A 20,609-nucleotide genomic window follows, 5' to 3' on the forward strand; every position below is an offset into this window, starting at 1 on the left:
ATCTGTAGCATATAATGCCTACTGCTGGTGTCTGTGCATTCTTTCGTTTTATGAGCTTCACTCTTGCTGACCATTTTGTTCCACTGAATTGATTTTCTTTAGAAGGCTACATTTTGGGAAATATGATCGTGAGGCTTGGCTACATCTACCCTTTACAGGAACCCAAGAACCTGATCCTGCGGCAGGACAGCAGCCTGTACAGGTTCCAGGTAAGCAAAACCCCCTTTACCACTAATTGAAAATGTGTGGATGTATTTTGTGGACAACAGAGGGAGTTTGTTTCCTAATTCCCTGCTGGGCAAATGCTGGATTCATAGAATCATAGAATGTACTGCATGGAGACAGGCCCTTCGGCCCCAGCTGGTCCATGCTGACCAAAATGACCATCTAAGCTCGCCCCATTTGCCTGCATTTGGCCCATATCTCTCTTTGGAATCATATCATTCCATGATACGGCTCACATGTAGCTCAAAATGAGCTCTCAGCTAATGTAGGTACCACTTGGGCCTGCTAGATGCCTGTTAGATGCGGAGGCGATGGCCTAGTGGCATTATTGCAAGAGTATTAATCCAGACACTCAGCTAATGTTTTGGGGAGTCGGGTTCAAATCCCGCCATGGCAGGTGGTGGAATTTGAATTCAATAAAAGATGTCTGGAATTAAGAATCTACTGATGACCGTGAAACCATTGTCGATTGTTGAAAAAACCCATCTGGTTCACTAATGTCCTTTAGGGAAGGAAGTCTGCCATCCTTATCTGGTCTGGCCTACATGTGACTCCAGAGCCACAGCAATGTGGTTGACTTTCAACTGCCCTCTGAAATGGCCTAGCAAGCCACTCAGTTCAAGGGCAATGAGGAATGGGCAATAAATGCTGGCTCAGCCAGTGACGCCCATGTCCCAGGAATGATCTAGAGCTAGTCCAAGAAAACCTTCAGGACACATGCCTAAACTGTGGATGGAATCATACAGCATTGAAATATCCACCAATAAATAAACTAGCAGATCCACAGGGGACAATTTATTGTCGGTTTGACATATGTTCAAGCAGCTTACCAACAGCCATAACTCATGTTTATATCGTGTCTTCAATGTGGTAAAATATCCTGAGACATTTCAGCAAAAGGATTATCAAAGCCACATAAGGAGATATTAGGTCAGCTGACAAAAGCTTGTTCAAAAGCAGTGGGTTTTTTGGAGCATCTTAAAGGAGGAAAGCCACGTAGCGAGGCGGAGAGGTTTAGGGAAGGAGCGAGAGATCACAGGGTCTCAGCGACTGCACGCACAATTACCAAAGCGCAGAGATAGACATCGAGAAAGTGTGAGACCACAACTGGAGCAATACAGATACGTCAGAGGGTTGTGGAGCTGGAGGAGATTGCAGAGATTAGGAAGCAGCGAGACCACAGAGGGATGTAATGAGTCTTTGGAGGCAGAAGTCCCTTCACCAGAATCCCTTTATTTACAATTCCAGTAGCAGTACACAGAGCTGTCAGTCAACGGCCTACCTTCGGGAGTGCCAGAGGAACTGACACTCCCAGTTAAATACAAGGAAAAGTCTCCCTGATTGGCCCATCAATTGACTCCTTAATCAGGGACACCTTTTTGTGTCCAACCAAGTTAACAAAATCAACTTAATCTAGGGACAAGTCAAAAGGGGCAGCTCCCTAAAAGGAGGGGAACCGCCCGGAACAAAAGACAAAGCGGAAAGGAAACTTAAAACATCAAATTAAAATGTGATTAAAGGGGTCAATAATACACCCCCAGTCCCTGCGGTGCCCAGCGGGCACGGAAGTCATCAACTGTGCCCTCGGACACTGCATGCTCCCTCTCCAGGGACACCCAGCTGTGAATATAGCCGCGGTAGAGAAGCAGACAGTCAGGTTGGACGACCCTCTCGATCGCCCGCTGCCGGGACCTGTAGATGGCACACCTTGCCAGGCCCAGGAGCAGGTTCACGAGGAGGATACTCCTTAATCAGGGAGTTCATACTCCAATAGGCAAACCTCAATGGCCTGACTGAAGTCATCACAAGGGATTTGAAAAACGAGGATGAGAATTTTAAAACTGTGCTTAACTGGGAGCCAGGATACTTTGAGCCAGTGAACACGGGGTGGGTGATGAGTGAATGGGTCTTTGTGAGATTTAGGATACAGAGAGAAAAAACGTTGGATGAAATGGACCAATGTTGGGCGGCACGGTAGCACAGTGGTTAGCACTGCTGCCTCACAGCTCCAGGGTCCTGGGTTCGATTCCCAGCTCGGGTGACTGTCTGTGTGGAGTTTGCACATTCTCCTCGTGTCTGCGTGGGTTTCCTCCGGGTGCTCCGGTTTCCTCCCACAGTCCAAAGATGTGCGGGTTAGGTTGATTGGCCAGGTTAAAAATTGCCCCTTAGAGTCCTGGGATGCGTAGGTTAGAGGGATTAGCGGGTAAATATGTGGGGGTAGGGCCTGGGTGGGATTGTGGTCGGTGCAGACTCGATGGGCCGAATGGCCTCCTTCTGCACTGTAGGGATTCTATGATTCTATGATTCTCTGACAAACTGCTCAAAAGTATGTTTCTTTAATCCGAAAATGCCTTTGTGTTTAGAATGCAGTCCGTTTTTGCACCTCCCAGCCTAATGTCTGTACACATTTTAATTCTTATATCTTTAAATCCAATGCAGACTCCTTACTTCTGGCCCACACAGGAATGGCCCGCAGAGGACACAGATTATGGTAAGTACGGTTATCAAGGGGATGAGTGTGATCTCCTCACATACACTCACTCTCAAATGATTAACAGTCGGCAAGGTGATTCATGCTTAAATTAAAACAGGAGATAAAAGAATCTGCATTTGTATAGCGCCTTTCACAGCCTCGGGATGTTTTCATAGTCAGTGAAGTACTTACGAATTGTGGTCATGTTGTCACATGGAAACACTTGCTTACATTCTTTTAATTTCTACTACGAAGCAGTTAATTGATTCATTACAATTTTATTTAACAGCAATTTATCTGGCAAAGAAAAATATCCGCAAGAAAGGCATATTAGAAGAATATGAGAAGGTGAGACTTGTCAAATACACCTTAACCAAAGTGTTTAATGCCCTCTTTTTACTTCTCTTCTCTTCAGCAATCTGTGATTATTTACTCTTAACTGGACCCGCGCCGGTTGGTGAAGTTTAAACTTGGCCACAGCAGCTTTCTTGGCTGGGGAGAGTTTATTGACTTAGTTCACAGTCAACACCACTCCAATCCCACCAGTGTCCCAACCATCCCCACTTATAACTGTACAAATACCCAACACCTGTTTAACAATGCACTTACCATTAAACCTCACCAATGTAAGATATTGACATTTAACAGCCAGTTAAAAGTGAGGTTGCGGAATCTTGGATCGAGATTACCTCTGCGCATCCCCACAGTGTCGGTTTTGGGCCTCACACAGATGATGTTTTTCCAGCTGGGACCCATTTCACCATCTGCTGAGGAACTTGATCATCAAGTCTCACTAAATTCACCGTCGCAGATTTCTTGTTGCAATATACTATTACTGAGCACTTTGCACAGATACCTATTGTTCTTTCAGAAGATACTGGACACACATTAGAACCATAGAATCCTACAGTGCAGAAAGAGGCCATTCGGCCCATCGTGTCTGCATCGACCACAATCCCACACAGGCCCCATCCCCACAACTTCACGCACTTACCTTGGCTAGTCCCCCGACACTAAGGGGCAATTTAACATGACCAATCCACCTAACCCGCACATCTTTGGACTGTGGAAGGAAACTGGAGCACCCGGAGGAAACCCACGTAGGCACGGGGAGAATGTGCAAACTCCACACTGACAATGACCCGAGCCGGGAATCGAACCCAGGTCCTTGGCGCTGTGAGGCAGCAGTGCTAACCACTGTGCCACCGTGCCGCCCCAATGATGCAGAAAATTATACCAAGATCCAGTCTTTGCATCTGTACCATAGTTTTGCCCAATCCCTTTCCATAATCTGCTTCTTAAACTGATAGAATGATACAACACAGAGGCCATTCAGCCCACCACGCCTGTACTGGCTCTTTGAAAAAGCTCTCCAATTAGTCCCACACCCCTGCTCATTCCCCTGAACCCCTCAAATACTTAACCAATTTCCATTTAAAAGTTACTATTGAATCTGCTTCCATTGCTGTTTCAGACGGCGCATTCTCGATCATGCCAACCTGTGTCATTATGGTCTGGCTAATTAGTGAATACAATGTTGTTATTAACAGAAATGTATTGAACAAAGAGGAAACAATAGCCCCTTGTTTCCTTTGCCAATCACCTGGTTCCTGACCCGTCTGCCATTCTTTATTTACTCGATCCGCTCTTCATTTTAAACACAGTATATTAAATCTTCTCTCCTGTAAAGAGAACAATCCCTTGAGGAACCAGTCGGACTTTTAAAATGATCCAGCTGCCTCATTGGCACCGGCCCTTTACATCTGGAGTTGCTTTGAACCTAATTCAAGCTTCCAAACAGCAGGCGGTGGGATTTGAACTCTCAGCCTTTGGCCAATTGGCGCAGGACGACTGACCCAATAACATAACCACTGGCCACCATCGTCCTAATGACAAATGTCAAAAATAGAATCCCTACAGTGCAGAAGGAGGCCATTTGGTCCATCGAGTCTGCACCAATTCTCTGAAAGAGCATCACACCCAGGCCCTTCCCCCCTGCCCTATCCCCATAACCTATGCATTTAGCACGGCCAATCCACCTACCTCGCACATCTTTGGACTGTGGGAGGAAACCCACGCAGATACGGGGAGAATGTGCAGACTCCGCACAGACAGTGACCCAAGCCAGGAATTAAACCCGGGATCCTGGCGCTGTGAGGCAGCAGTGCTAACCACTGTGCCACCGTGCCGCCCAGAACTCCAAGAATGATGAAATGTGTGACAAAATCTGTGGCAGCCAACCACGGTTTCCATGGCCATGGCCTATAGGAAGGCGTTTACTGATCCTCATGAATGGTGTGGGAATCACAGACTCGGCGACTCCACATGAGAAAACACAGACAATCCAAATTACACAGCGGATTGCTGGGGCCCATGCAGTGTGTACAGGGATGTGGCTGCGTACAGGGGGTGTGGCTGTGTACAGGCACTGTGGCTGTGTACAGGCGGTGTGGCTGTGTACAGGCACTGTGGCTGTGTACAGGCAGTGTGGCCGTGTAGAGGTGGTATGGCCGTGTACAGGCAGTGTGAGAGAGCATTGGGTAAACTGGCAATGTGGCTGTGTGCAGGCGGTGTGGCTGAGTACAGGCGGTGTGGCTGAGTACAGGCGGTGTGGCTGTGTGCAGGCGGTGTGGCTGTGTGCAGGCGGTGTGGCTGTGTGCAGGCGGTGTGGCTGAGTACAGGCGGTGTGGCTGTGTGCAGGCGGTGTGGCTGTGTGCAGGCGGTGTGGCTGAGTACAGGCGGTGTGGCTGAGTACAGGCGGTGTGGCTGTGTGCAGGCGGTGTACAGGCGGTGTGGCTGTGTACAGGCGGTGTGGCTGTGTGCAGGCGGTGTACAGGCGGTGTGGCTGTGTGCAGGCGGTGTGGCTGTGTGCAGGCGGTGTGGCTGTGTACAGGCGGTGTGGCTGTGTACAGGCGGTGTGGCTGTGTGCAGGCGGTGTGGCTGTGTGCAGGCGGTGTGGCTGTGTACAGGCGGTGTGGCTGTGTGCAGGCTGTGTACAGGCGGTGTGGCTGTGTACAGGCGGTGTGGCTGTGTACAGGCGGTGTGGCTGTGTACAGGTGGTGTGAGTGAGCACTGGGGAAACAGGCAGTTTATGTGGTTGATTCACAAACTGCTGTTGATTACAGTCAGGGGTTGCAGGGCTGCCAACTATAAGTGGACATAGAGTCATAGAGTCATAGAGGTTTACAGCATGGAAACAGGCCCTTTGGCTCAACTTGTCCAAACCGCCCTTTTTTTTTAACCCCTAAACTAATCCCAATTGCTTGCATTTGGCCCATATCCCTCTATACCCATTTCACCCATGTAACTGTCTAAATGTTTTTTAAAAGACAAAATTGTACCCGCCTCTATTACTACCTCTGGCACTCACCACCCTCTGTGTGAAAAAATTGCCCCTCTGGACACTTTTGTATCTCTCCCCTTTCACCTTAAACCTATGCCCTCTGGGTTTAGACTCCCCTACCTTTGGGAAAAGATATTGACTATCTACCTTATCGATGCCCCTCATTAATTTATAGACCTCTATAAGATCACCCCTCAGCCTCCTACGCTCCAGAGAAAAAAGTCCCAGTCTATCCAGCCTCTCCTTATAACTCAATCCATCATATTCCTGGAGGTTTCATCACATGACCTCAACTCCCCTCACCCGGTCTATGAGACCTTACTCCCTTATTTGCAACATTTTAATAAATGATAGAAGTGCCTCTGTAAATATGTTTTCTCCCTGTTGCCTGGCAAAAGTAATTAATCTTTAGTTCCTGCAAACTCCAGGACAGTCCCTGAGGGTTGGCAACCCTCATTGACACTGTTCCATTCTGATATAGTTGGGTGAATGGGCACAGAGAGGTTTTAGAGGATTTTAAGAAGTATTTACGTGTTTATTGTTTCTTTTCTTTAAGGAAAATTACAACATATTGAACCAGAAGATCAATCACAAGTGGGATTTTGTCATCATGCAGGCGAAGGAACAATATCGGTAGGTTCGGGTCATTGCTGGAATCAGCAATCAGTAATATTCAGTCCCTTCTGTGACGATACTGTGCCTTTAAGAAATGTATCTATATCATGTTTCTTGTGAAGGGTATGTTTAAAAGTCAGCTCTGTTTAATTGGTGCCAATTTGTCTACTCCAGATAGCCCACATGCTGAGAATGCAGAAGATAATTGATCCTAGATAATGAGGTGTTTGTTTTAATCTGAGCGAATGCAGTTTTTGTTTATTTTTGTTTTTTCCTCGGGGTGTCAGAGTAGGGCGGTACGGTGGCACAACAGTTAGCACTGCTGCCTCACAGCATCAGGAACCCAGGTATGATTCCAGCCTTGGGTGACTGTCTGTGTGGAGTTTACACGTTCTCCCCGTGTCTGCATGGGTTTCCTGCAGGTGCTCTGGTTTCCTCCCACATTCCAAAGATGTGTGGGTTAGGTTGATTGGCCATGCTAAATTGCTCCTTAGTGTCAGGATAATGTCAGTGTAGGATCAGCAGGGTAAATATGTGGGGTTACGCAATCGGGCCTGGGTGGGATTGTTGTCAGTGCAGGCTCGATGGGCTGAATGGCCTCCTTCTGCACCATTGGGGTTCTATTCTATCTTCCATTCTATTCTATTAAGTTGATTGACAAGAGACATTCATGTGATTGGGCAGAGCTAAGCTTACAGGAAAAAAACAAGTTGAGTTTCTGCTTGGGTCTGCAAACAGCAATAGGTCTCTCTCTTTCCCTCTCTCTCTCTCTGGAGTCTGCTGTTTGGGACCCGCTAAAATAAATAGATCTCTCTCTCTCTCTCTCTCCAAGGGTGTTCAAAGGCTTGAGCTCTGGCTACCCACGTAAGCCTGTGCTGTTTGCTAACTGATTCTGAAGAACAGTTTAAGTCTATGAGGAATATTGCTTAAACTGGAACTAATAGAGATAGGTTAGCAGTTAAAAATTGCATCTCGCCATGTTTATGTAGTTCAATTGGTAAAAGCTAAGCTAATTCAGTTGTTATATTTAAACTGCATTGTTAAAATAAAGTTGGTTTTGACAAAGGCTTCCTAGTGGTTCAATAGAATCACACCTGGAGTGAAACACCTTACACTCACACTAATGCCAAAATAAAAAATAGTTGGAGTCTTGTCTAACTTCACAATATACCTTGGGGTTTCTGATCTAGTCCCTAACGCCTCTTACACAGAGGCATCGGTGCCTGGAATCCAGCTAGGAATTTTCAGATTACATCATAGGATAATTATATATAAAGAAATAACTTGCATTTCTTTGATTTGATTTATTATTGTCACATGTATTAGTAAACAGAGAGAAGTATTGTTTCTTGCACGCGATACAGACAAAGTATACCGTACATAGGTGAGAGTGCAGAATGTAGTGTTACAGTCATAGCTAGGGTGTAGAGAAAGATCAACTTAATGCAAGGTAAGTCCATTCAAAAGTCTGACAGCAGCAGCGAAGAAGCTGTTCTTGAGTCAGTTGGTACGTGACCTCAAACTTTTGTATCCTTTTCCCAACGGAAGAAGGTAGAAGAGAGAATGTCCGGGCTGCGTGGGATCCTTGATTATGCTGGCTGCTTTTCTACATCACCTTTCACATCCCCAGAAGGTTCCAGTAAGTTTTACAGCCAGTGAATTACTTTTTGAAGCCAATTTTCACACAGCAAACTCCCACAAACAGCAGCGAGATTACTGAGCAGATCACCTGTATTTTAGTGAGGTAAGAATTAGAAAATGCTGGAAATACCTCCGCTGGCAAGAAAGAAACTGGGGAAAGAGAAGCAGAATTACGGTTGACAGTTTTATAAGAATGCAGGGAGATTCCAGCATATCCTGTTTTTTCCTTCAGCTTTCCGGCCTCTGCAGTATTTTGTTTTGGTTTGTTTTTAGTGTTATTGGTCGGGACATTGCGGTAAATGCTGCTCTTCTTCTAACGCCGTGGATCTTTTATATGTCCATCTGTGTGGGTAGACTGGGTCCCGGTTTAACCTCTCATCCGTCCTTTGTGATATTAGTTTGGGGATACTTATAAAAACATAAGAACTAGGAGCAGGAGTAGGCCATCTGGCCCCTCGAGCCTGCTCCACCATTCAACAAGATCATGGCTGACCTTTTCGTGGACTCAGCTCCACTTACCCGCCCGCTCACCATAACTCTTAATTCCTTTACTGTTCAAAAATGTATCTATCCTTGCCTTAAAAACATTCAATCAGGTAGCCTCAACTGCTTCACTGGGCAGGGAATTCCACAGATTCACAACCCTTTTTGTGAAGAAGTTCCTCCTCAACTCAGTCCTAATCTGCTTCCCCTGATTTTGAGGCTATGCCCCCTAGTTCTAGTTTCACCCGCCACTGGAAACAACTTCCCTGCTTCTATCTTATCTATTCCCTTCATAATCTTATATGTTTCTATAAGATCTCCCCTCATTCTTCTGAATTCCAGTGAGTATAGCCCCAGTCTACTCAGTCTCTCCTCATAAGCCAACCCTCTCAACTCTGGAATCAACCTAATGAATCTCCTCTGCACCCCCTCCAGTGCCGGTATATCCTTTCCCAAGTAAGGAGACGAAAGCTGTACACAGTACTCCAGGTGTGGCCTCACCAGCACCTTATACAGCTGCAACATAACCTCGCTGTTTTTAAACTCCATCCCTCTAGCAAAGAAGTCTAGAAAATTCCATTTGCCTTCTTAATTACCTGCTGCACCTGCAAACCAACTCCTTGAGATTCCTGCACAAGGACACCCAGGTCCCTCTGCACAGCAGCATGCTGCAATTTTTTACCATTTAAATAATAGTCCATTTTGCTGTTATTCCTACCAAAATGGATGACCTCACATTTACCAACATTGTACTCCATCTGCCAGACCCTCGCCCACTCACTTAGACTATCTATATCCCTCTGCAGACTTTCAGCGTCCTCTGCACCCTTTGCTCTGCCACCCATCTTAGTGTCATCTGCAAATTTTGACACACTACACTTGGTCCCCAGCTCCATCTATGTAAATTGTAAACAATTGCGGTCCCAACACTGATCCCTGAGGCACACCACTAGTCACTGATCGCCAACCAGAAAAACACCCATTTACCTCCATTCTTTGCGTTCTGTTAGTTAACCAATCCTCTATCCATGCTAATACATTACCTGTAACACCATGCACCTTTATCTTATGCAGCAGTCTTTGGTGCGGCACCTTGTCAAATGCCTTCTTGAAATCTAGACTATTGCCCAGGACATGAGAGTCCCCACTGGCTGTGGCAGACATCAGGACTGAAAACTTGTGGACCATGAGAGCACAGTGCTAGCTGTTTATTCCTCATCTGTATCAGACTGGGGGGCTCCATAGAATCCCTATAGTACGGGAGGCCATTCGGCCCATCGAATCTGCACCAACCACAATCCCACCCAGCCCCTATCCTGTAGCCCCACACATTTACCCTGCTAGTCCCCCTGACACTAAGGGGCAATTTAGCATGGCCAATCTTTGGACTGTGGGACTAAACCAGAGCACCCGGAGGAAACCCACGCAGACACGGGGAGAACGTACAAACTCCACACAGACAGTGACCCAAGGCAGGAATCGAACCCGGGTCCCTGGTGCTGTGAGGCAGCAGTGCTCACCACTGTGCCACCCTGATGTTTCCACTGGGGCACTTCCTCTTACTGGGTAGCCGCAAGCACACAGCTTGAGGCTTTAATGGGAAGGAAATTGTTGGCCACAAGTGTATAACTTCCCATTTGGAGTGAACGAGGACTCCTGACCTGGACTGTGGAAGCAGACACTCCTCTGTACATGTAATATAACCTATGGCCAGCAGAGGGGAGTGCCGAGTAGGTGTATAAACAGGGAGTGTTGGGTGTGCCACAGTTTGGGTTTGTGTTGTGGCCCTGCGGAGTTTAAATTCTTCTGGAAAAGAAAGAGCTTGCCTTTATATAGCACCCTTCACATCCTTCAAAACATCCAAACTTGCTTTACTGCCAACTTTTTGAAGTGTTGTAATGTAGCAAGTGTGGCAGACAATTTTCGCACAGCAAGATCCCACAAACAGCATTGCGAGTGTTCTGTTTCGGTGATGTAGATTGAGGTTCCAAAAAGTTGTCCGAGACACTGGGAGAACTCGCCAACTCTTCTTCAAAAACTATCGGGATCTTTCCCGCCCATCAGAGTAACATCTCATCCAAAAAGATGGCCGCTCTGACAGTGCGCTCCTCCCTCAGTTCCGCACTGGCGTGTCAGCTTGGACTGTTACCTTGAAGCCTGTGGAGTGGGACTTGAAACCACGACCTTCAGTGCGACATTAGCAAGGGGCTGCAAATGTGTATCGTTCTGAGGTTCTCTCCCACCTGAGCCCTTTCATAAAGAACTCCACATTAGATGTGAACCCTCAGGTATTAGTTCTTGAATATTAATTCTGAGCTGTGTGGGTGTTCAGAGACTGCCCTGCTCGCTCTGTTTGAGGTTTTGGCAGCTAATAACAAGAGGAAATGTTCACGACGACCACCACTGAGATTATACTCGTGACACAGTGTGATCGCATAGACATAAAGGAATAAAGAACAAAACATGCTCTGCAGAAGTTCCACTCTGGAGATTTGAGCATAATCTATGGTCACACTCTAGTGCAGTACCGAGAGAGGTGCTGCACTGTTACTGATGCCATCTTTCTGATTATTCCAGGGCTCGGTATGCTCTCGCAGGTCGGTGACACTGTTTAGACAAGTAGGGGAGTTCTCCCTGGTGTCAAAGTTAATATTTACCCCTCAATCGATGTCACAAAGCAGATTATCTGGCTATTACCATCTTGCTGTGCACAAATTAGCTGCTGCATTACCTCAGTAACCCCATTTCAAAAAGTACTTGATGCTTTCAGACTTTCTGAAATTTTGGAAGGCGGCACGGTAGCACAGTGGTTAGCACTGCTGCTTCACAGCTCCAGGGATCTGGGTTTGATTCCCGGCTTGGGTCGCTGTCTGTGTGGAGTTTGCACATTCTCCTCATGTCTGCGTGGGTTTCCTCCGGGTGCTCCGGTTTCCTCCCACAGTCCAAAGATGTGCGGGTTAGGTTAATTGGCCATGCTAAAAAAAAATTGCCCTTAGTGTCCTGAGATGCGTAGGTTAGAGGGATTAGTGGGTAAATATGTAGGGATATGGGGGTAGGGCCTGGGTGGGATTGTGGTTGGTGCTGACCCGATGGGCCGAATGGCCTCTTTCTGTACTGTAGGGTTTCTCTGATTTCTATGATTCTATATAAATGCAAGTTCTTTCTTTTCAAATGCAACAGATATTTCATCCCATTGTTAACACAGGTTTTCTCCCCACAGGTCAGCATGGTGAAGTTCGAGGGAGCTTTCGGGGCTGCTATTTCCAGAATTTGAAAACCATTCACGTGTTAGAGAATGGATTTGTGTAAATTGCTCCTTTTTGCTTTCTTCACCCAGGGCTGGGAAAGAGCGGAAGAAGGCAGATAGGTTTGTCCTGGACTGTCAGGAGAGAGCTTACTGGCTAGTGCACAGACCGGCGGTGAGTACTGACCACCTATCAATGATTCAGGAAGAAGTGTCTCAGTTATGAGCTCATTCAATAACATAAGGACCTCAATTTAACATTGAATCATAGAATGGTTACAACACAGCACCAGGCCATGTGGCTCATTGGGCCCGATTCTACCATCAAGTTGCTCCCGTTTACAGGCGCAAAAACTTGGTAAAGTCGGGCGTGAGGCGAGTAGCGCGATCCGCGCCCGCCTCCGCGCCGGTTCCCCCTTTACCAAGGCCCGAAAATGGCCGCAATCGGGACTGCACCCAAAATGGGTGCGACGGCCATTTAAATGCATTTGCGTGAATTTAAATTGACTTAATGGGCTGCACACCCAACTTTACCGGCACTTCCCCCTTTACCACCGCGTTCGCCCATCCAGAATCGGCATGAAACAGACATGCTCCACAGAAGTCCGATTCTGGCGCTCCGGTTAGTGAGGAGGTTGGTGCCGAGCGTCCGATGGCTCTCTGCTTGAGATCGGCGGGGTTGGACGGAGGGGGGAATCCACTGCCACTCTGCCTGAGATCAGTAAGGGGAAGAGGGGAGGGACCCGTGATCGGTGATGCACTATCAATCAAGCTAAGACTAGTTTGTATGCAAGAACAAATAGGCTTTTATTAGCAAAAGACTTGGAGCACACCCATGCCGATGAACTGGTCCAGAGACTGAGGCAGGGGGGTTGGGAGCAGTCACCTTTATACCTGGACCAGTGGGGGAGGAGTCCCAGGCAGGGCCGGCAGGGGCATGTCCAGGCATGTCACACATACACAGGCAATAAGCTAACAGTGGTTTACCACATTCGGTCTGGGTGGTGGGGGGATAAGGGGGTCAGTAATGTTGTGGGGGTGGGGCAATGTCTGTGGGGGCCAGGGGGGGGGGCACTATCCGGCCCGGGAGCGATGTGGCAGGGGAGCCGCATTCTATCATTTCTTTTCTGCGCATGCGCAGTTGGAGGCTCCAATCGGAGCTGCAGGATTTCGGACGCATTAAGCCCCGCCCACAGACTTCTGCTGCGTGATTCGGAATCGCTGCTATTTTTTCAGGCAGTGCGTATATTGGCGCCTGAGAACAGGTCTAAGAGTCGGATCTGAAACACTCCCAGTTTCAAGTCCACCCAACACTCAGAATGAAAATGGTAAAAGGCCCATTGTGTCTGTACTGGCTCTCTGAAGGAGCAAGTCACCAAGTGCCCCAGCCCTGCAAATCTTTCCTTTTCAGATAATGATCCAATTCTGTTTTTGAAAGCCTGCCTCCCACCACACCGTAAGAGTTTTAACAACACCAGGTTAAAGTCCAACAGGTTTATTTGGTAGCAAATACCATTAGCTTTCGGAGCGCTGCTCCTTCGTCAGATGGAGTGGAAATGGATGGATGGACATTTCCACTCCATCTGATGAAGGAGCAGCGCTCCGAAAGCTAATGGTATTTGCTACCAAATAAACCTGTTGGACTTTAACCTGGTGTTGTTAAAACTCTTACTGTGCTTACCCCAGTCCAACGCCGGCATCTCCACATCATGACTCCCACCACACCCTCAGGCAGCACATTCAACTCAATAACACCTCATCCAAATGAGAGCCCCACCGACAAAGAACAAAGAAAATTACAGCACAGGAACAGGCCCTTTGGCCCTCCAAGCCTGCACCAACCATGCTGCCTGACTGAACTAAAACCCCCTACCCTTCCAGGGACCATATCCCTCTATTCCCTTCCTATTCATGTATTTGTCAAGACGCCCCTTAAAAGTCTTATTGTATCTGCCTCCACTACCTCCCCTGGCAGTGAGTTCCAGGCACCCACCACCCACTGTGTAAAAAACCTGCCTCGTACATCTCCTTTAAACCTTGCCCCTCGCACCTTAAACCTGTGCTCCCGAGTAATTGATTCTGCACTCCTTCAGTACCATATTGGGACTGTCAGCCTAGATTATGTGCCCAGGTCTCGGGAATGGGACTTGAACCCACTGACTCAGAAGCAAGAAGCTACTCACTGGGCCACAGCTGGTCTGCCTGAGCTGCTATCCCCACAATGGGCTGAATGGCTTCCTCATGCACTGTAATCTTCGAATGTCTCGGATTCAATTCCTTCTAAATAAAGATAAAGGAGAAAGGTTTGAAATGTCCTGGTCACACTCAGAATTGTGTAAAACAACAAGAAGTGGTTGTTTGATGGTTTATATTGTTGACTAACGTTGTGTCTTCTCTGGAACTTCCCCAACAGCCCGGGAGTCTGGACGTACTGGATTATGGGATTAACCGTGCAACAGATCCGAATGCAGATAAGGTAGAGCAGGTGAGAGCAGCTTCTGGGGCCTGGTCGGGGCCTGGCTTTCAGGGAGCCGTGTGGTTGGGTTCTTCCGTTGTCCCAGGGAAAAAAGTCTGTGTCTGTGGGCCCTGTGGTCATTGCCAACACGTGGCAGTGCCATCCCACACCCAGGTACACAGCCGCCTCAGGAGCTGCTTGGCATGTTGTTCAGCTGTAGAACCCGCCTTGGATGAACTCTGCCCCTAAGTGGTTCCCCGTTCATTCAGACAGAATTGCAAATCGGTTCCACTCAACCGGGAGAGGGTTGCTGGCGCAATGAGCAGAGGCCGGGCCCCTGAATTTCCTTTCCAGCTCCCACTCCAATGGGGAGTCCGGGGCTGATCGTAGCGGCCCTACTATTGCCGTGGACGGTGCACCATCAGGAAAGGCTGGGATCTTCCTAGGCACGCGGTGAGCTCAATCTGCCGGTGTGGGCGGAATGGGAGAGATGGGTCATCATTGTTCACGTAGTAAAGACTGTTTGCTCACCGGGAGGGCGGCAGGAAAACGCTGGATTGGATTTCCGTGTGTGGAATTGTCCAAGTCAAGCTGAGGACAATGATGACCCATCTCTCCCATTTTATTTGCCAGCGTTCAATCCATTGTATCTTTCATTTTTCATCTCTGCGGAGATTCCACATTATTTTACAGATATGAGGAGAATTTTCCACCAATTTACTATTGGTTGATAAACGTGATCGCAGTGTCTCATGGTTATGGAACTCATCCAGCGAGGGGTGGCACAGTGGTTAGGACTGCCGCCTCACAGCACCAGGGACCCGGGTTCGACTCCAGCCTCCGGTCACTGTCTGTGCGGAGTCTGCACATTCTCCTCGTGTCTGCGTGGGTTTCCTCCGGGTGCTCTGGTTTCCTCCCACACTCCAAAGATGTGCGGGTTAGGCTGATTGGCCGTGCTAAATTGCCCCTTAGTGTCAGGGAGATTACGGGGTAAAAGCATGGGGTTGTGGGGCTGGGCCTGGGTGGGATTGCTGTCGGTGCAGGCTCGATGGGCCGAGTGGCCTCCTTCTGTATTGTAGGGTTTCTATGGTTATAACTCCACCACCGATTGGCTGCTATCACCCCTTGACCTGTTCAAAGAAAGCCTTACATTTATATAGCGCCTTTCGCCCATTGGCCTGTCACAAGGTGTTTTACAGCCAATTAAATACTTTCTGAAGTGTCGTCACTGTTGCAATGTAGCAAATGTCGCAGCAAACTGACAGACAGCAAGATCCCACAAACAGCAATGTGATCATTATCAGATAATCTGTTTTAGTGGTGCTAGTTGAGGGATAATTATTGATCAGGATAGTCAGATGATGAAGTACATTTTAAGCAATAACCCTGTTGTGGGGGCCAGGAACTGTGAGCTGTTTAATTTCCCCTCTTTTTGCTCTAGGCGGTTTACTATAAAAACAAAAACTTGTATTTAAATAGCACCATTAATGATGCAAAACATCTCAAGACACTTCCCAAGAACAATTATCAAACAGAATTTGACATCGAGCCACATAAAGAGACATTGGGTCAGGTGACCAACAGCTTGGTCTGAGAGGTAGGTTCTAGGGAGTGTCTAAAAGGAGGAAAGAGAGGGGCAGGAATGTGAAGAGATTGGGAGGGAATTCCAGAGCTTCGGGCTTCAGCAGCTGAAGGCATGGCTGCCAATGATGGAGCGATTAAATTCAGAGGCCCTGCCAGGGGCCAGAATTGGAGAAGCACAGATATCTCAGAGGGTTGTGAGGCTGGAGGTGTTCCAGAAAGGTTCGCATTAGCCAATCCAGATATCGAAGGAAATGGGAACAGGAGCCACAACGCCCTTGACTGGTTGGCAGAACAAGAGGACCTGAATACAGTCTGAAAAAGGAGCAGCTTTGGTTGGGAGTTGAGAGGAGGTGGGAGAGGGTGGTCAGTTTATCGAGGTGGATATAGTGGGAAAGTAGCTCAGAACCCCTCAAGATGGAAGTGGCCAAGTTGATGAGGAATAAAGCAACATCAGCTGTAACATATTAAAGCAGATTGGATGGATTTGTGGACTCTTAAAGCTTTGAGATTTTTGTACCTTTATCTCAACATTGCCTCACCCATACAGTCTTTTGAGTGTAGACTCTGAAGGCATGGTGGCACAGTGGTTAGCACTGCTGCCTCACAGCGCCAGGGACCTGGGTTCAATTCCCAGCTTGGGTCACTGTCTGTGCGGAGTTTGCACATTCTCCCCGTGTCTGCGTGGGTTTCCTCCGGGTGCTCCGGTTTCCTTCCAAAGTCCAAAGATGTGCAGGTTAGGTGGATTGGCTGTGCTAGGTTGCCCCTCGGTGGCTCAAGATGTGTGGCTTAGGAGATCAGTGGGTAAATACATTGGGGTACGGAGCTAGGGTAAAACACTCTGCAGAGATTCGGTACAGGCTCGATGGACCAAATGGCCTCCTTCTGCTCTGTAGGGATTCTATGATTCTGTGATAAACATTCATCTCCAAAATCCGATTGAGCAAACCCAGATGCTGAAGACACAGCCTCACTGACCGAGCAAGAAAGGGACTGTGGGGATAGAGATGAGATAACAGATTTTTAAAGTAAAAGCAAAAAGGTATTGTAAATTAGTTTGATGATGTTCAGTTGTCCCTCGGAGATATCTGTGCTCCTCTCATTCTTTTTGAGCTTCTCTGACTTGAGTTGCTGCACCATTAACAGGCTGGGCCCCAAGCTCTGGAATTCCATCCCTACACCCCTCTATCTCACTTTCTTAAAACCTACCACTCAGACCAAGCATTTGGTCATCTGTCCTAAAGGACTGGATTTAGGGGGTGGGGGCAATGTACGGTCCACCCTTCTGGATGAAATGTTGTTGGTAAACGACCAACTCAACAAATGGCCGCCCCACGGTGATAATACGCTGCAGGCGGCCTTCACAGACCTCAGTGGAAGTCCCACCCTCAAGAGTGTGCCAGGCAACCTGATTGGACCCTAAAGGGAGCTGGGGGGTGGATGATGGGGTGGGAGGGAGTGGGTTTTGGAGGCTAGACGGGGAGGCACCAACTTTGGTGAGAAATCAGCCTTCCCATTCATGCCCTCCTTGCACTGCCCAGCATGTGATGGCATTGGAGGCAGTGGTTGGCACTGCTGCCCCACAGCGCCAGGGAGTCGGGTTCGATTCCCAGCTTGGGTCACTGTCTGTGCGGAGTCTGCACGTTCTCCCCGTATCTGCGTGGGTTTCCTCCGGGTGCTCCGGTTGCCTCCCACAGTCCGAAAGATGTGCGGGTTAAGTTGATTGGCCATGCTAAAAGTGACATGATGAGATAAGAACAATTATTAATTATTAAATTCCAAAAGTTACAGGAGAATTAGCAGGGTAAATATGTTGGGTTCCGGGGATAGGGCTTGGGTGGGATTGTTGTCAGTGCACTGTAGGGATTCTGTGATTCTATGAAAATGAGGGCCTTAATTGCCACTTCAGTGGGTAGTTAAGGGCCTCAATAGGCTTTGGGGTGGGCAGATTAGTGGGCACCTTTCCCGCCCCTTCATTATAGAGAGTTGTGTTAAGATGGGTGGACCACTCCCCCAACATGGTTATCTTGTCCCCTCCAGCCAGAAACACACCTGGCGGGTAGAGTGTCAAATCCAGCCCGATATCTCCTGGTGTCAGCGTCATGCTTTGTGTTATTACAGTCCTGTGAAATGCCTGGGAATGTTCTATTGCGTTAAAGGTGCTACAGCAAGCTAAGTTGTTGTTGTATCTGGATAGCCCAGCTGCTGCATTCTCAGTCCGAAGCAGGCAATCCTTTAATCAGAGTTCCTCCAGGCCATCCCTCCAGCGCTGAACGTTGGAATCTCCATTTCACAAGGGAGTTTCTCAGATCTTTGGACTCTTAGCAACGGATAATTTGCCAAGGTTCAGCGGGGGCGAAGGTTGCCATGGGCAACGAGAACAGAAGAGGCTGCCAGGGCTTGGCGATGTGTACTGCCTCAAGTAGCAGTATCTGAACATTCAGAGAGTTGGCCAGGCAACTGATTGTGACTAAAACAGGAGGCAGCGAGTGTGAGCCTGACTGAAATAAATTTCCCCTTCGCCCTCTCTGTGAAAACAAAGTTTAAAGACAAAATGCAGAGAGCTGGAAGCTCCAGGGTTTAGCTTCTGTCTCAGGTACCTCTGCTGATTTGCTGTGATTTGCTCCATCTCTGAGGCGATTCACATTCTAGCTGCTGAGTTATCCCAATACATTCGCGGAGGCCCAACATTAATTAGAATTCTAATTGGATTTTGCTTGCACTTCCAGCTTTGAGTTTAATCGGTGTGAGAATCACTGCCTCTCGGCTAAATCATTGTTTAATTAAAACAAAAATTGTTTCTTTTTGGATTACAATTTCGCCCAGTCAGGGTTTCCCCGTGTCGCCACTTCCTGACCCCACGGTGACCCTCTGACTGGTCAGAGTTGAGTAGCTATATTGACCAGACTCTCGAGGCTTTATCCATTTGGTGTGGGCATTTTTGGGTCTTGTACTCTATTATCCTCTTGTGGGACGTCTTCACCCCGAACCCACCAGGTGGTTTGCTGCTGTGCTATAATTCCCACTCCAACCTCACCTCCACCTGTCTCTGCCACAGCCCATCTTTGAAGCTATGTCGGCCGTTCCTTCACTGTCGCTGGGTCAAAGTCCTGGAACTCCTTTCCTAACAGCACTGTGGGTGTACCTACACCTCATGGAGTGCAGCGGTTCAACAGCTGACCACCATCTTCTCAAGGGCAATGAGGGATGGGCAATAAAGGCTGACCCAGCCAGCGACGCCTACAGCTTGTGAATTAACTGAAAGATTGATTTTTTTAAGAAGTGGTTTTGCTCATTGTTTGACTTTTATTTTTCCCTCTTGCCCTGTGGTGCTGATTCCTTGCTGGAATACAGGGTCCTATGGCTTCTGGAACCCAGCCACACCTCACCCACGAGGCCTCTCTTGACAGTCAGTAAGCAGTTTGATTGCCACTTAAGTGCCACTTCAGTGGGTAGCTAAGGGCCTCAATAGGCTTTGGGATGGGCAGATTAGTGGGCACCTTCCCCGCCCCTGTATTATGGAGAATTAGTTGGGACTGTGTGGACCACCTCCCCCATGTAATTTTCCTGTCCCCTCCTGCTGGAAACACACCGGACAGGCAGTGTGTCAAATCCAGGCCAATATCTCCTTGGGTCAGTGTCATACTTTGTTTTATTACACTCCTGTAGCTGAGGTCAGTCACCTGACATGTACTTTCCGTCATTGGTCCCCGAATAACAGTCAGACGTGGCAATGTGACTGATGTTCACTCTCCCCATCCCTGTGCCTGTCAAATCAGCAGCTGCCTTGGAGGATTAGGACAAGGGTTGAGACTGGACATCCAGTCAGTAATGGCAATCACCCCTGTACTGGTCGGCCTTCATTGATTCCTGATCCATCAGCTGAGAATGCATGTGTTTAAACTCCCCAATGGTCTCCCCCAGCCTTGTAATAACTTGAACGAGGGCCCATGACATGGACCTCTTAGACTACAAGCTCCCAGATTAAGGCAGTAATGGCTTGTCCAATCACAGCACCCTGCCTGCGTACATACTATGGAGTGTCAGGGTTACTGGCGCTCTGGGTTTATACTCTGAATGAGGAAGTACCTGTCTGAGTGTTGTGTTCTATGTAAATAAATCATTTCACTCCCTAACTCTGTAATCTCCAGCAGCCCAACAACCTTCCGAAATATCTGCGTCCCTCCAACATCCTGTGCCCTATAAGGTCCGGAACTCCCTCCCTAAACCCATCCTGGGGACCTGCAAGAATATCTCCTCCTTTGGTTTAGCGTCTATCCTTAACCTGATAGAGCTCCTGCAAAGCGTTTTGCGATATGGTCCTATGTTAAAGGTGCGACACATAAATGCAAGTTGTTGCTGTACCCCCCCTCCCTCCTCCCCCCATCCCCGCTCCCCTCCCTCCCCCCCTCCCCCCCCCCCCCCCCCCCCCCCCGCCAGCTAATGTGGGACTTAAAAAGAGCTTTCAGCACAATGCGAATATTGGCTTTCCCAAAGTGTTGTGTTTAGATTATGGCATCATTGCTGATCCGTGTCACTCACTTATTCA

At 48.1% G+C, this 20,609-nt stretch overlaps 1 protein-coding gene across 1 annotated transcript in view; it reads left to right on the forward strand.

Annotated features, from left to right (window-relative positions):
- Positions 1 to 20,609, forward strand: part of rgs9b (regulator of G protein signaling 9b) — an 80,329-nt gene that overhangs the window by 32,856 nt on the left and 26,864 nt on the right. Inside the window, exons 4-9 of the mRNA XM_078226068.1 lie at positions 103 to 209; positions 2,665 to 2,716; positions 2,988 to 3,046; positions 6,598 to 6,674; positions 12,118 to 12,199; positions 14,438 to 14,509. Of these exons, the coding sequence (XP_078082194.1) occupies positions 103 to 209; positions 2,665 to 2,716; positions 2,988 to 3,046; positions 6,598 to 6,674; positions 12,118 to 12,199; positions 14,438 to 14,509 (449 nt within the window). The remainder of the gene's footprint in view (positions 1 to 102; positions 210 to 2,664; positions 2,717 to 2,987; positions 3,047 to 6,597; positions 6,675 to 12,117; positions 12,200 to 14,437; positions 14,510 to 20,609) is intronic.

Source organism: Mustelus asterias, chromosome 12 (genome assembly GCF_964213995.1).
Source record: "Mustelus asterias chromosome 12, sMusAst1.hap1.1, whole genome shotgun sequence".
Lineage (NCBI taxonomy): Eukaryota > Metazoa > Chordata > Chondrichthyes > Carcharhiniformes > Triakidae > Mustelus > Mustelus asterias.